Source organism: Prionailurus viverrinus, chromosome B1 (assembly GCF_022837055.1).
Source record: "Prionailurus viverrinus isolate Anna chromosome B1, UM_Priviv_1.0, whole genome shotgun sequence".
Lineage (NCBI taxonomy): Eukaryota > Metazoa > Chordata > Mammalia > Carnivora > Felidae > Prionailurus > Prionailurus viverrinus.
The window spans coordinates 150585385-150602486 of record NC_062564.1 but is presented as its reverse complement, the minus strand read 5'-3'; the positions used below and the strand labels follow the sequence as shown (position 1 = coordinate 150602486).

General features: G+C 38.4%; 1 protein-coding gene across 1 annotated transcript in view; it reads right to left on the bottom strand.

The window, feature by feature from the left end:
- LOC125164879 (transmembrane protease serine 11D-like) overlaps nucleotides 1-15745 on the bottom strand; it is a 76079-nt gene extending 60334 nt beyond the window's left edge. Inside the window, exons 1-3 of the mRNA XM_047857616.1 lie at nucleotides 15662-15745; nucleotides 9228-9464; nucleotides 8831-8956 (exon numbers count right to left, since the gene is read on the bottom strand). Of these exons, the coding sequence (XP_047713572.1) occupies nucleotides 8831-8956; nucleotides 9228-9464; nucleotides 15662-15745 (447 nt within the window). The remainder of the gene's footprint in view (nucleotides 1-8830; nucleotides 8957-9227; nucleotides 9465-15661) is intronic.
- Nucleotides 15746-17102: the final 1357 nt, after the last annotated feature.

Below are 17102 nucleotides of genomic sequence, written 5' to 3'. Positions count from 1 at the left end.
TGATCCAACTGGCTAGTGGTTTATCAATTTTGTTAGTTCTTCCAAAGAACCAGCTTCTGGTTTCATTGATCTGTTCTGCTATTTTTTTGGTTTTAATAGCATTAATTTCTGCTCTAATCTTTATTATTTCCCGTGTTCTGCTGGTTTTGGGTTTTATTTGTTGTTCTTTTTCCAGCTCCTTAAGGTGTAAGGTTAGGTTGTATATCTGAGATCTTTCTTCCTTCTTTAGGAAGGCCTGGATTGGTATATACTTTCCTCTTATGGCTGCCTTTGCTGCATCCCAGAGGTTTTGGGTTGTGGTGTTATCATTTTCATTGGCTTCCATATACTTTTTAATTTCCTCTTTAACTTCTTTTTGGTCCATTCATTCTTCAGAAGGATGTTCTTTAGTCTCCAAGTATTTGCTACCTTTCCAAAAATTTTCTTATTGTTGATTTCGAGTTTCAGGGCATTGTGGTCTGAAAATATACATGGTATGATCTCAATCTTTTTGTACTTGCTGAGGGCTGATTTGTGTCCCAGTATATGGTCTATTCTGGAGAATGTTCCATGTGCACTGGAGAGGAATGTATATTCTTCTGCTTTCGGATGAAATATTCTGAATATATCTATTAAGTCCATCTATTAAGTCCATAAGTGTGTCATTCAAAGCCATTGTTTCCTTGTTGATTTTTTGATTAGATGATCTGTCCATTGCTGTGAGTGGGGTGTTGAAGTCTCCTACTATTATGGTATTACCATCCATGAGTTTCTTGATGTTTGTGATTAATTGATTTATATATTTGGGTGCTTTCACATTTGGCACATAAATGTTAAAATTGTTAGGTCTTCTTGGTCTATAGACCCCTTGATTATGATATAATGCCCTTCTGCATCTCTTGGTAGTCTTTATTTTAAAGTCTAGGTTGTCTGATATAAGTATGGCTACTTTGGCTTTTGTTGACCGTTAGCATGATAGATGGTTCTCCATCCCCTTATTTTCAATCTGTAGGTGTCTTTAGGTTTAAAGTGGGTCTCTTGGAAACAGTATATAGATGTATCTTGTTTTCTTATTCATTCTGTTACCCTACATCCTTTGATTGGAGCATTGAGTCCATTGACATTTAGAATGAGTACTGAAAGATATGAATTTATTGCCATTATGATGCTTGTAGAGTTGGAGTTTCTGGTGGTGTTCTCTGGTCCTTTCTAATCCTTTGTTGCTTATATATATATATATATATATATATATATATACACACACACACATGTATATATATGTATATACACATATTGTTTTTTCATCTTTTCTCCCCTCAGAGAGTCCTCCTTAATATTTCTTGCAGGGCTGGTTTAGTGGTCAGAAACTCCTTTAATTTTTGTTTGTCTGGGAAACTTTTTATCTCTCCTTCTATTTTGAATGACAGCCTTGCTGGATAAAGAATTCTTGGCTGCATATTTTTCTGATTCAGCACACTGAATATATCCTGCCACTCCTTTCTGGCCTGCCAGGTTTCTGTGGATAGGTCTTCTGCAAACCTGATCTGTCTTCCCTTGTAGGTTAGGGACTTTTTTTCCCTTGCTGCTTTCATGATTCTTTCCTTGACTGAGTATTTTGTGAATTTGACTATGATATGCCTTGTTGATGGTTGGTTTTTGTTGAATCTAATGGGGGTCCTCTGTGCTTCTTGGATTTTGATGTCTGTGTCTTTCCCCAGGTTAAAAAAGTTTTCTGCTGTGATTTGCTCACATAACCCTTCTACCCCTATTTCTCTCTCTTCCTCCTCTGGGAACCCTATGATTCTGATGTTGTTCCTTTTTAATGAGTCACTGATTTCTCTAATTCTTAAATTGTGCTCCTTTGCCCTAATCTCCCTTTTTTTCTGATTCGTTATTCTCTATAAGTTTGTCCTCTCTATCGCTGATTCTCTGTTCTGCCTTGTTCATCCTTGCCACCGCTGCATCCATGTGTGATTGCAGCTCAGTTATAGCATTTTTAATTTCAGCTATTTTCTACTTTTTTTATATCTGCAGAAAGGGATTCTAATCTATTTTCGACTCCAGCTAGTATTCTTATTATTTTGATTCTAAATTCTGGTTCAGACATCTTGCTTGTATCTGTGTTGGTTAAATCCCTGGTTGTCGTTTCTTCATGCTGTTTCTTTTGCGGTGAATTCCTTCATTTTTGTCATTTTGAAGGGAGAAAAGGAATTAATGAGGCAGAAAAATTGAAATTAAAAAAATTAAAATTAAAAAAATATATTAAAATTAAAAATGACACACACACGCACACAAATAAAATAGATGATCTAGATCCTAGGTGTGTTTTGGTCTGGGTGTTGAAAGTGGTTTGACAGATTAGAGAAAAAAAGGGGGGGTGAGAAAAAGAAATCGTTTGAAAATTTGAGAAAATGAATACTCTCAAGTAGACTAAAATGATATGTTGGGGGTAAAATAGAATTTGAAAAAATATACACAAAAGTAAAGAATATAGTAGAAAAAATTAAAGAAAAATATTTTTAATAAAAATTAAAAATATGAATTTTTTCATTTTCTGTATTTAAGAAAAGTGAAAAGAGACAAAAAAGGAAAAAGAAAAAAGGAAAAAAGAAAAAAAAAGAAATCGTTTGAAAATATGAAAAAGTGAACCCACTGTAGTAGACTAAAATAAAATGATGGAAGTAAAATAGAATTTGAAAAAAAATACATATAAGCAAAAAATATAGTAGTAAAAATTAAATAAAATATTTTTAAAAGAAATTGAAAGTAAAAATGAAGTTTTTCTTTTTCTGCATTCAAGAAAAAGAAAAGAAATGAAAAAGAGAAAAAAAGAAAAAGAAAGAAAAAATGAAATTATTTGAAAATTTGAAAAGGTGAGTACACTGAAGTAGACTAAAATAAAATAATGGAAGTAAAGTAGAATTTGAAAAAATTTACACAAAAGTGAAAAATATAGTAATAAAAATTAAAGACAGATATTTTAAATAAAATTTTAAAATAAAAATGAATTTTTTCTCTTTCTGTATTCAAGAAAAAGAAAAGAATTGTAAAAGAGAAAAAGGAAAAAGGAAAAAAAAAACAAAAAAAGAAAAAAAATGAATAGATGAACCTGCTAACAGATTGAAGTAGGACTGAAATTGCTTCGTTTTCCCCTAGAGGTCAGTCTTTGAGCTCTTTATAGTCCATAAATCAAGTTGGCGGTGACGCTTGTGTTCTTAAAGAGTTAAGTTGGCCCATTTGGGCAGGTCTCAATGTAAGAGTTCCGCTCTCCACAAGATGGCGCTGCTAGCTTACTGAGGTGGATTGTTGTGGTGCTTGTAGGTGCCTATGCGCATGCGCGGGAGTGGAGAAAATGGCGCCACCCAGCTACCCAGTCTGTTCTCCCAGATCAGCAATTGCACACCAGTCCTCTGTCTTCAGCTCTCCTCCACTCCCTGCTTGTTCTCTCTTTGTGACCAGGCCCCAGGCAGTACCTCTCCCACATTTTGTCTCAGATAAGGCTGTTTTCCCTGGCCCCTTACTTCCAAAGGACTGCGGCTTTGACCTGTTCTGCCCCTCTGTGGGAGGGTCTCACTGAGCAATGGCTGAATGAGCAATGGCCGAATGTTGGTTGCTCCCAGGAATGCCCACTGGACCCTGCTGTTACTGGTGCCCTGATACTGCGGTCAGGTGCCAGCCTGCCTCAAAGAAAGTTCACGAGACAGTGTAGCAGCAGCGTTTCAGGGATTATGGAAAATCACAACACACATCTGGCACTAGCCTTCACCCTCAATGACCTTGCTCCAGCACCAGCGATGTGGCCGCCTTCTGGGATCTTCTGGGACCAAGTGGCTTCAATAGTTTCTACCAAATGTCCTTCCAGCAGTGGAACCACTTTTCCCTGTGTGGCCCGAGAACCTCCTGGACCCCACTCTGTTCCTGGGGATTCACTGTTCCCACCAGAGCACCGCCAAGTATCAAGCTGTGGAGTTGCTGCCTTTTGCGCTCCCCTTGTTTACAGTCTTAATGGAATTTAAACCTTCTCCTTCGTCCTTTCTGCTTTCTCCCTTTTTAGTTTAGTCCCTGCGGGTGTTTCCAATTTTCCACTTTCTCTCTAGCTGCTTTTGGGAAGGGGTGCTTTTCCCATAGGCTCCCCCCTCCCCAGTCTCCATCCTCTCTCTGTCCACAAAAGGGGTTCCCTACCTTTTGCGACTTCTCGCTCCCCAAGTTCAGCTCTTCGTGTCGCATACCTGCTGAATTCTGTGGTTCAGGCTGTGCAGATTGTTTTGTTAATCTTCCAATCAGTTTTCTAGGTGTGTAGGATGGTTTAATGTTGGTCTGGCTGTATTTCATGGATGTGAGACACACAAAAAGCTTCCATGCTGTTCCGCCATCTTGGCTCCTCCTCTTTCTATGCTGTCTTAACTGTTCCCTTGGCTGTATAGAACATGCTGAAAGCTTTTCAGTGAATTTCATAATGCTGACATTATCTTGGTTAATAAAAATCTTAAAGGAATACTAAGAATTATACCAATCTAGTTCTGAGGAATTATTAACTGTATGTAAATAAATAACCCCCTGGGTCTGTCTTTTCTAGAAAAAACTACATAGCATCATCTATATAGATTACAAATCAAACACTTGTAATTTAAAGTGTTTGTCCTTGTGATCTTCACTTTAAAGTTGGGATTTGAAAACTCTGTTTTTTGTTTTACATATAATATACCTAACATGCCCTACTAGATCTTTAGTCACATAGACCTTTTACTGAACTTGAATTTCTTTCTGCCTTGGCCCTGGGGATTGTCAATTAAATTTCTTGATTTTTTTTTAAATTGGATTTGTTGTTGTTATTTTGAATAGTTTTCCCATTTCTTTTTTTCCCTCTCTTTTAAGAAAATTTATGTATTTAAATTCAAGTTAGTTAATATGCAGTATAATACTGGTTTCAGGAGTAGGACCCAGTGATTCATCACTTACATATAACACCCAGTTCGTATCCTGACAAGTGCCCTCCTTAATGCCCATCACCCATTTTAGCCCATCCCCCCTTCCACCTCCCCTCCAGCAACTCTCAGTTTGTTCTCTATAGTTAAGAGTCTCTTATGGTTTGTCTCCCTGTCTTTTTTTATCTTATTTTTCCTTCTCTTCCCCTATGTTCATCTGCTTTGTTTCTTAAATTCCACATATGAGTGAAATCATATGGTATTTGTCATTTTCTGACTGACTTATTTCACTGAGCATAATACACTATAGCCCAGTCTACATTGTTGGAAATGGCAAGACTTCATTCTTTTTGATCACTGAGTAATATTCCATTGTGTATGTGTATGTATGTATACATATACATATAAACATATAGACGTGTATATATATATATATATATATGCAATTTGGTTTTATTTTGTATTTCGCTGATGATAAGTGATGTTGAGCATCTTTTCATGTGTCTGTTAGCCACCTGGATGGCTTCTTTCAAACAGTGTATATTCATGTCTTCTATTTGTTTTTTGGGTGTTAAGTTTGACAAGTTCTTTATAGATTTTGGATACCAACCCTTTATCTGATATGACATTTTCAAATATCGTTTCCCATTCCATTGGTTGCCTTTTAGTTTTGTTGATTGTTTCCTTTGCTATGCAAAAAAATTTCATCTTGATGAGGACCCAATAGTTCATTTTTGTTTTTGTTTCCCTTGCCTCTGGAGATGCGTCTAGTGAGAAGTTGCTGCAGCTGAGGTCAAAGAGGTTGTTGCCTATTTTCTCCAATAGGATTTTGATGATTTCCTGTCTCACATTTAGGTCTTTCATCCACTTTGAATATATTTTTGTATATGGTGTAAGAAAGTGGTCCTTGTTCATTTTTCTGCATGTTGCTGTCCAGTTCTCCCAGCACCATTCGCTGAAGAGACTGCTTGTTTTCTCTTGGATATTCTTTCCTGCTTTGTTGAAGATTAGTTGGCCATACATTTGTGAGTCTGTTTCTGGGTTATCCTTTTTGTTTCATTGATCTATGTGTTTGTTTTTGTACCAGTACCATTTGTTTTAATGATTACAGCTTTGTAATACAGCTTGAAGTCCGGGATTGTGATGCCTCCAGCTTTGGTTTTCTTTTTCAACATTACTTTGGCTATTCAGGGTCTTTTCTGGTTTCGAACTGTTGCAGACTATGAGTCTAGAGTTCTTTCTTGTCCAGCAAGAGAGTGAACATAGAATTGAATATGAGAGGGGTAAATGTCTAGGGGGAGAGAAGAGCCTTGAACAGGGGTTTTGTCTTCATATTTATTGAGCTCACAAGATATTACCCACATGGTGAATGAGAAGAAAACAAGATCTTGCACATGTGGTGAGTGTGAAGAAAACAATTAGATAGTAATCACTAACTTGTATGTGTAAGCAAAGGGTCTGGGGTGGGGGGCAAGTGGAGTTTGTGATCAAGGTACATTGGTGCCATCTAGAAAGTAATTCTTTAAATGTCTGGTAGAATTCCCCTGGGAAGCTATCTGGCCCAGAACTCTTGTTTGTTGGGGGATTTTTGATAATAGATTCAATTTCCTTGCTGGTTATGAGTCTGTTCAGATTTTCTATTTCTTTCTTCCTGTTTCAGTTTTGATAGTTCATGAGTCTTTGGTAATTTGTCTGTTTCTTCTAGGTTGCCCAGTTTGTTGGCATATAAATTTTCATAGTATTCTTTTATAATTATTTGTATCTCTGGTTTTGTTTGTGGTCTCTCCTCTTTCATTCATGATTTTGTCTACCTTTTTCTCTGTGACAAGTCTGGCTAGGGATTTATCAATTTTGTTAATTCTTTTAAAGAACCAGCATTTAGTTTCATTGAGTTGTTCTGTTTTTTTTTCTATATCATTTATTTCCCCTGTAATCGTTATTATTTCCCTTTTTTCTGCTGACTTTAGGGTTTATTTGCTGCTCCTTCTCTAGTTCCTTTAGGTGTAAAGTTAGGTTGTGTATTTGGGACCTTTCTTGCTTCTTGAAATAGGCGTGAATTGCAATGTACTTTCCTCGGAGGACTGCCTTTGCTGCATCCCAAAGGTTTTGTACTCTTGTGTTTTCATTTTCATTTGCACCATGTATTTTTTTTATTTCTGCTTTAATTTCCTGATTAACATATTCATTCTTTAGTAGGATATTCTCTAACCTCCATGTATTTGAGGGTTTTCAAATTTTGTCTTGTGGTTGATTTCAAGTTTCATAGCATTGTGATCTGAAAATATGCATGTTATGATCTCAATCTTTTTCTATCTTTTGAGGGCTTCTTTGTGACCCGCTGAGTTTGTAATCTATTCTGGAGAATGTTCCTTGTGCACTTGAGAAGAATATGTTTCTGCTGCTTTAGTATGAAATATTATGAATATATCTGTTAAGTCCATTCAAAGCCATTTTTTCATGTTGATTTTCTGCTTAGATGATCTGTCCATTGCTGTAAGTGAGGTATTAAAGTCCCCTACTTTATGGTATTATTCTCAATGAGCTTCTTTATGTTTGTGATTAGTTGATTTATATATTTAGGTTCTTCAAGTTAGGGGCATAAATATTTATAATTGTTAGATCTTCTTGGTGGATAGACCCCTTAATATGATAACAATGCCCTTCTTAATCTGTTATTACAGTTTTTGTTTTAAAATCTAGTTTTTATGATATAAGTATGTATACTCCAACTTTATTTAAAAAAATTTTTTTTAATGTGTAGTTATTTTTTTTTTTGAGAGAGAGAGAGAGAGAGCAAGCCAGTGTGAGTGGCAGGGGCAGGGGCAGAGAGAGAGAGGGAGACACAGAATCTGAAGCAGACTCCAGCCTCTAAACTGTCAGCACAGAGCCTCATGTGGGGTTCAGACTCCCAAACCAGGAGATCATGGCGTGAGCCAACATAGAAGCTTAACTGACTGAGCCACCCAGGCACTTCTAGTTTTCTTTTGATGCCCATTAGCATGATAGATGTTTCTCCATCTCATTCCCTTCAATCTGCACATAACTTTATGTCTAAAATGAATCTCTTGTAAGCGGGATATAGATGGATCTTGGTTTTTATCCATTCTGATACCCTATGTCTTTTGATTGGAGCAAGTAGTCCATTTATATTAGGAGTGATTATTGAAAGATACAAATTTAGTGCCATTGTTTTATCTGTAGAGTTGGTGTTCTGGTGATGTTCTCTGGTCCTTTGTAATCTTTGTTGCTTTGGTCTTTTTTTTTCCCTCCACTCAGAGTACTCCTTAGATTTTCTTGTAGGGTGGTTTTGTGGTCATGAACTCCTTTAGTTTTTGTTTGTTTGGGAAACTCTTTATCTCTCTTTCTATTCGAAATGACAGCTTTGCTGGATAAAGAATTTTTGGTTGCATATTTTTCCCATTCAGCTCATTGAATATTTTCTGCCATTTCCTATGGCCAGCAAATTTCAGTTGACAGGTCTGGTGCTAACCTTATATGTCTACCCTTGTAGGTTAAGGACCTTTTGTCCCTAGCTGCTTTCAGAAATCTCTTTATCTTTGTCTTTGTAAGTTTCACTATGATGTGTTGTAGTGTTGACTTTTTTTTTTTTTTTTGGATATTGAGGGAAGTTCTCTGTGCCTCTTGGACTTGAATGCCTGTTTCCTTCCCCAGATTAGGGAAGTTCTCAGCTATAATTTGCTCAAATGAACCATCTGCCATTTTTCCCCCTCTTCTTCTGGAACTCCTACAATATGGATATTTTATTCTGGGGAGTATTCCTACATCTTGTCATTTTTACTAAGTTTCTGTCTTTTGCATTTTTTTAAAGCTTGTTATGTTTCCTGCACCTGAGAGTACTGCTATGTTAAAAAAAGGTCATACACTGTCCAGGGTCTGGCACTCTAGGAAGTGTTTCTGGTACGTACTGTATGCACTCTGATGTTGCATTCTGGGTGCTCTTTGACACTGGTCAGTCCTGTGCAGAGCTCCTCCTTGCTTGCAGTGGGGACTGTTTGGATCTTTAGGTGTACTTTGGTTTGTTGAAATAATTCCTGGAAAAAAGGGCAGAGGGGAGCCTGATTCCAAGAAAAGAGAAAAGGAAAGGGAACAAAAAAACCCCAGAGAATCAAAAAACTGTAATGTTGATTCCAAAGAAAAAATGAAGAAGAAAAAGAAAAAGGAAGTAGAAGAAAATAATAATAATAAAAAAATCCTGATCCAAAAAGAGAAAGGGAAATAAAAAACAAAACAAACAAGAAACTATGAGCCTGATTCCAAAAGAAAAAGAAAATAAAGAAAAAAGTAAAAAAAAAAAAAACAAACTAAGTCTGAATCTATTTCCACCAGAACCGTAAGTAACACTTTGAAGCACTTGATTTTCAGTATACTTGGTCCATGTGGGGTGCTGGTGGTGCTGCTCTCCTGGAAGAGGGCCTGCTGCATTGGCTCAGGGTCAGTCTCCTCCCAATAATTAACCATTTGCCAGGCACAGGGGTTAGGGTTTGGTATAAGCAGGTCCCGCTTCTGCTGGGGGCTGCTGTACTGCTCTCTGAAGTCACACTGTGTTGGTGTTGGGGGAAATGGCACCACCCCAATTTCTCAACCCCTGGACTGGGGATCTCACACTTCACACTGTTTAGGCGGCCCTCACAGAATAGCTCAGTCAGTCAGCTTGCCCTGGGCCACAACTTTCCTGTGTTTATTCTTTGGCCTGTGGCTGGGATTCAGAGCTCAAGTCTTAAAGGACTGGGCACCACACAGATCCTACCCCTCTCCTCCAGAATAGAGCCTCTCCATGCTATGTCTGAAATTCTTCGTTCCTGAAAAAAAGTCTCAGGCATGCACGGTGTGTGGAATCTATGATGTAGCACTGCTAAAAGCAGCAAAGGTTGTATTCCCTCTGGGAGCACCTCTGTCCCCTGCTGATGAAAGACCACCTACAGGGTCTGCTGTACTTGGGGAGGCAATATACTCCAAAAGTACTCCAGGAAGGGGAATGTGCTTTCCCTATATGCCCTGGAGATTCCTACACCACCCTATGCACTATGGGGCCAGCTCCCTTCTGCTCAGGAGCAGGTGCCACAGCTCCACTCTGGAGAAAGGTGCACACTTCCAAAACCTCAGAGTTTGAGCTCCAAATGCTATTTGCCAAAAACAAACAAACAAACAAACAAAAAACAAAAACAAAACAAAAACAAAACACCCAAGAAACAAAAAACAAAAAACTGCAACATTCAGGTTGCAAGTACTTCTTGCTCCCCAGTCCGTGGTCCAGAGAGGTTTTTTCCTCTAGTGCAAATTTGATGCTGCACTTTCTCAACCCCTCTCTTTCTCTCCCTTTCATCTCTCCATGGAAAGTGTACCTTCCCCTCCATGGCACTGCCATTTTTCTCTCCCCTAATTCACTTCTCACTTTGCATCTGCCATGCTCTCTCCCTCCAGCTGTGGAGATCCTTCCGCCACTCCACAGATCAATTTCCTGGGTGTTCCAAGTGATCTGACTTCAGTACAGCTGTGTTTGAGGGACAAGGAAAGCCCAGGGTCCCCTTATTTCTCTGCCATCTTCACTCCTCCAGCTCCCATTTCTTTTTCTAGATGTTTAGTGCTAAATTCAAGGTAATGTACTGATTTTTCCTCTTGGTTAATTGAGATATAATTGACACATAATATTATGAAAGTTTAATGTGTATAATGTGATATTGAGAAATGTTGTCCTTCATGTCAATTACCGTTTTGTTGTTGTTATGAGAACATTAAAGCTCTACTTTCATAGGAACTTTGAAGTATATAATCCAGTATTATTATTTTTTTTTCCAACGTTTATTTATTTTTGGGACAGAGAGAGACAGAACATGAACGGGGGAGGGGCAGAGAGAGAGGGAGACACAGAATCAGAAACAGGCTCCAGGCTCTGAGCCATCAGCCCAGAGCCTGACGCGGGGCTTGAACTCCCGGACCGCAAGATCGTGACCTGGCTGAAGTTGGACGCTTAACCCACTGCGCCACCCAGGCGCCCCAGTATAATCCAGTATTATTAAGTATTGTTACCATGCTGTACTTTAGATCCTGGAACTTATTCATCTTCTAACTGAAAGTTTGTACTCTTTAACCACCATCTTGCATTAAGCCCCTGACAACCTGACGTACACAGTAGTGACTACAGTTAATACTGTATTGTATACTTGAAATATATTGTATACTTGAAATATCTGTGATGACAGCAGAGAGCCTGATGCGGAGCTTGAACTCACGAACCATGAATCAGATTGTGACCGGAGCTGAAGTCAGACACTCAATTGACAGCCATGCGGGTGCCCCATGGATGTGTTAACTTAATGTGCTAATAATATCACAACGTATATGTATTATCAAGTCATCATGTTGTATACATTAAATATATACAACTTCATTCGTCAGTTATATCTTAAACCTGGAAAAAAATATTAACATCATCTAAAACAACCTCTCAGAAACATCCAAAATAATGTTTGACCACATATGTGGGAACTGTGGCCCAGTCAAGATGACACATAAAAGTAACCATCGTGAAGTTCAAATAATAGACCCATTGTCACTCTGCTGGAGGGTTGTGGAGCTGGGATTCAAATACATTCCATTGAACTTCATATTGTTTACCTCTGCGTTATACTATCCACGATTCAGCAAATGTGTGATTTGGTGATGTAATCTTTTACAAATATTTTAAATGTTTATTTATTTATTTTTGAGAGACAGAGAACACACAAGCACATGAGCAGAGGAGGGGGGAGCAGCAGAGAGAGAGGGAGACAGAGTATCCAAACAGGCTTTACACTGTCAGTGCAGAGCCTGATGCACGAACTGTGAGATTATGACCGGAGCTGAAGTCCGAGGCTTAACCAACTGAGCCACCCAGATGCCCCTACAACTGTTTTAAGAGTATTTCAACCTCTATTCAATAGTCCAGTTGATTCGAATGAGCACCAATGGGCAGGTTTTGTATTGGTGTTTCACTCTTTCACCAAACTATGAAATATATGACTGTAGAGAGGTACTTAAACAGAGCTTGAGGTCATTTGTAACCATGAAAGTGCAATATAACACCCTTCTGACACAAAGATAACAATTCTCAATTACTGTCAGAAGAAGATGTACTCAAGTTCTTCTTTTTTGTTTTTGTTTTCAGTGATACTGATGCAATTCCACTGATTCATCCTTATTTGTTTTCCAAGGCTTTTAGCCATTTAATACCATGATTAATACTTTTAATACTATGATAGTTGTCTAGGATTAGGAATAGTCTATAGTTATGGAACAGGGAGAAGCTATCCAGCTCACTTTGGAATCTAGTCTGTATTTTTGTGTCTGTGTATTTTTTGTCCTATGTCTAATCTGTTGATCTGGTCTTTTTAGAGATATCTAAAAAGGATTTTGGATTAAATAGGAGATGGCATAATTAGAGTATGTTGTTAAGTTCTTTTTAAAAATGGCCCAGTGAAAGGCAGTATGAGGGAAAGACTGTGTCTAGAATGGTTTTCATGAAAAGCCAGGAGTAATGTTTGTGCTTTTGCACCAAAGGCAATATTCATTGCATCAGACACAGTGGGAGAAAGGAGACAGAACTGTTCCAGGCTGTGGGCATGACTCCTATCCTAGAAGGGGCTCCTCAATGCCTGTCTAGACTCCTGGGAAAGCATGAGGGGCTTTGAGAGTTGGAGGCTCAGCCAGAGGCTTGTGCTGGACCACCATCATGCATATGTGATGAAGCCAGACTGTTACCACTTTTAGTATAGTTTCAAGAAGAGCACTGAGAGGAACTGCAAATGATCTCTTCATCTAGACATAATCCCAGCAAGATAAATGACACAACAGTTTTGTATGTGAGAATCGTTTAGGTTAGTAACAAACATGTAAGTTTCCCCAGTGATTCATTTCATACTTTAATGTCTTAGTTACTTAAACAAAGTAAAACAAATCTTCATGTTGGAGGAGGTTAGTTTGGAACCCCAGGGTAGCTGTGTAGTTTATAGATAGTCATATAGATAATGACAGAAATTCCTCCAATCTCTTATACACTAAGCCTACCTTTAATCACTGAAACTGAAACTGTCTTTTCTCAGGGATCTCCATTCATATCCAATTCTCCACGGAAACATTCCCACAAAGATCAAATACCTTGAAGAAATATTGTTTCCTCAACATTAAGCATGGTTTTAAGATTTATAAATATTCCTTTGATGGGAACCAGTGTCATGGAGCCATGTGCCTGGACTTCCACGTCTTGTACTATCATAGTTACTGCCTCCGTTTTCTTTGAATGTGTTACGTTCGCTGAAGTAAACAGAGGATTTTGAGAATTTTGAAGTCCTCTAGCTGTCAGTTTCCAGCTAAAGCAGATGATCTCTCAAAGGAAAGCAGGAGAATTCCTGTGGATAAGAGTGTAACTGAATGCCAGAGCCTTCTGAGATGGCCCTGGGAGGCCCAGAGTGCAGATGTAGTCCACTTTATGAGGGCTGCATAACTCGGTCAGGGAGGTGCTCAACCTAGTGCCTTTTCTGTACCACGATATTACCCTAGTTGATGATTATAGCCCATGCAAAATATTCAACAGGTTATGCAGGGATTTTCAGTGACACTGCATACCACATAACATCATCTAGTATGTCTAAACCTGTAACACCTATTTTAAGACTGAGGACAGATTAGGGTGATCTGAGGAATGGTTGTTTGTTTCTTTGTCTCGTTCCTGAAACCTGCATTTTATCTTTGATTTTCCCAGCCAACAGTAGTAACACTGCCCTGGAGGTCTCCAGTACCCTCATGAGGTTGTGGGTCCCTGTGCGGGACCTCCACACTGTTACCATCAGTTTCTGTGGAATTTTAGACTACATGATATTCAGTTATTCATTGAAGAAAAATACTTTTAATTTTTGTTCTCTGCTTAATTCTACTGACAAAAAGAGTTTAAGCTTGATCGTTAGAAGAATATGTTTTATATTTTCTGCCAACAACACAATTTACCTCCAGAAGAAGAATTCCCTTATACTAACTACGTTGCGAGTTAAAACTCAGTATGCCTCGGGGCGCCTGGGTGGCGCAGTCGGTTAAGCGTCCGACTTCAGCCAGGTCACGATCTCGCGGTCCGTGAGTTCGAGCCCTGCGTCGGGCTCTGGGCGGATGGCTCGGAGCCTGGAGCCTGTTTCTGATTCTGTGTCTCCCTCTCTCTCTGCCCCTCCCCCGTTCATGCTCTATCTCTCTCTATCCCAAAAATAAATAAACGTTGAAAAAAAATTAAAAAAAAAAAAACTCAGTATGCCTCTATACTATTCAACCACATCTCAAGGGCCTCTGAGGCTCCAATGGCTTTTTTAAAAAATTGATTTTACATGTAGAGAAATTTTAGGTTTACGGCTAAATTGAGCAGAAAATACAGAATTCCCATACATCCATTGCCCCTGACACGCAGAGCCACCCCCACTCTTATCAACCAGAGTAGTACATCTGTTACAACCAGCGGGCCAACTATAAAACATCATTATCACTCAAAGCCCAGAGTTTACATTTGGATTCACTCTCAACATTGACATGCTGAGGGTTTTGACAAACATTATAGTATCATACAGAATAGTTTTACTACCCTAAAAATCCTCTATACTCTACCTGTTCATCCATCCCTCCCTTTAATTCCTGGGAACTACTGGTATTTTTACTGTTTCCATAGTTTTACCTTTTCAGAATGTCATATACTTGGAAATATATGGTAGTCAGCCTTCTCAGATTGTCTCCTTTCACTTAGTAATATGCATTGAAGTTTCCTCCATGTCTTTACATGGCTTGATAGCTCATTTCTTTATATCATTGAGTAATATTCCATGATCTGGATGTACCACAGTTATTTATCCATTCACCTACTGAAGGATGCCTTGATTGCTTACAAATTTTGGCGATTATGAATAAAGCTGCTATAAACATCCACGTGCATGTTTTTGTATTGACGTAAGTTTTCAATTTGCTTGTGTAAAAATACCAAGGAGCACCATTACTAGATCATGTGATAAAAATGTGTTTAGTTTTGTCGAAAACTGCCAAACTTTCTTCCAAAGTGGTTGTACCATTCTGCATTCCTCTGCCAGTTTTTTAGCACTTGGGAAATGTACATACAAAAGTAGCACCAGTATTGTCTCTGGGGTATCAAGATCAGGTGCCAACAGTATGTCAACTGTGTGACATTGTTAAGAATGCTGAATTTCCAACCATATGGAAGACTACTATGTAGAATATACTCTCTTGACTGTTGTTACTGGCCAGTGCCAGGGTCTAGAGGTTTGGTGGGCCCTTTTGAGGTGATAGTAACTATTAATATTAATCTCCTAACTTTCAGCTTTAATTTTCCCATTCATCCCCATCACTCCCTTCTTCCTCAGCTCTCCCCTATGCCAATTAATTAAGACCCCATTCTAGCTTATATCTACATATCCCAATTATATTAACCTGAAGCAGAAAACCTAAGTATATGAAGAGGTTGCCAGCTAACTCCTATTTTTGTCTACTGAGAAGTGTATAGTCTGAAGATGCTACTGTAGTAACCCACCTCCCACCTTAGAAATGTAGCAAGCAATTTGGGTCTTTCAATGAGTAAAATTGAAATGATACCTTTAACTCCTCTACCATTAGTTTTACAAATAACAATACTGTTACTCTATTAAAATCTGCCTCATTTTGCCTTTAGTTCTTCTAAGAATTAGGTTCTGAATTTTCAAACTTTCCTTTGAACTTACTCTTTCAGACTTTTCTTGTTTCCATTTAAGTGGCTTTGTATCTAGATTGCCCTCTCCACTGGCTTTAATCGTCAGGTTAAACATCTTGTAAGATGGTTTTGACACAGCTTTCTCTCTAAAGTTGTACCTCAGCAATTCTGACTTTAGCTCAGAATACCACAGTTACAGACAAGTGATTTTTCAGTTACTGAGTCTAAAGTGTGGTATTTTTCTTCCAGCTTGGATATTCCTGGCATATACTTATATAGCAAAGGTCTTAACACTCTCGCTGCACTGAGTTTCTCAGTCCTTCATTAATGTATGAGCCCCAGAATCATTTCCATTAAGCATATTTTTGGATTTCAGTGTTGCATTTTGGGTTTTCCTTCCTGTATTTAATTTAGTGACTACTGGTGTGGAGGAGTCTTCTGAACTTGGAAAACAACAAAAACAGTTTTAAAAAATTAATCAATTAAATCTTGATTGCTAATGGACATGAAAAGGGCAATCTTGGGGCGCCTGGGTGGCGCAGTCGGTTAAGCGTCCGACTTCGGCCAGGTCACGATCTCGCGGTCTGGGAGTTCGAGCCCCGCGTCGGGCTCTGGGCTGATGGCTCAGAGCCTGGAGCCTGTTTCCGATTCTGTGTCTCCCTCTCTCTCTGCCCCTCCCCCGTTCATGCTCTGTCTCTCTCTGTCCCAAAAATAAATAAATGTTGAAAAAAAAAAAAAAAGAAAAGGGCAATCTTATATGGATAATTAAAATCAATAAACCAAATATCATTTTTTAAAATTCAAATTCCTTTATTTCTGTGAACTTTAAAAAAGTATATAGTATGTATGTTTTAGTTTTATCTCTGTTCTTTCCTATTAGACAGATTCAACAGAGACGGACCTCAATCAGAAGAATATAATCATGGATATCTAACAGGGCCATGGGAAGTACCCAGATTTGTGAGGCCCATGGCAGAAAGAGGAAGAAAGGACAGTCCCTGGTAGGTAAAATAAAAATGATGAAAGAGAATGGGAGATTTTTAGCCTCATTTCCAAATATTCCTATGGGTTTGGGATGTACTCATTTAAGGGAATATAGAGAACAGGTTTTGATTTAGAGGGCTTCCTGAAAGGCCACAATTATGCATGCTTTATTGTATTTTGACTACTTCTGGTGTAGGCAGGGAGGGGGGAGCCTTTAGGAACATTCAGGAATATAAAAGCAGGACCAGCACAGGTTGGAAGGCCGTGTACAGGAAAGTGACATGGGGGAAGCAGTTAACAACTGAGAATTGAGGTCTCTTACCTTCATAGAAATCATAATTTGCCTCTGTTAATTTATTCTTTCGCTAAACATAATATATACTGAATAATGTCCTAAATACTGTGAGTGATACAAAAATGAATGATCAGTCTTTAGTCTTATGGAACTACTAGCACTATACTTTAGCGATAATACATGTATATTAAAA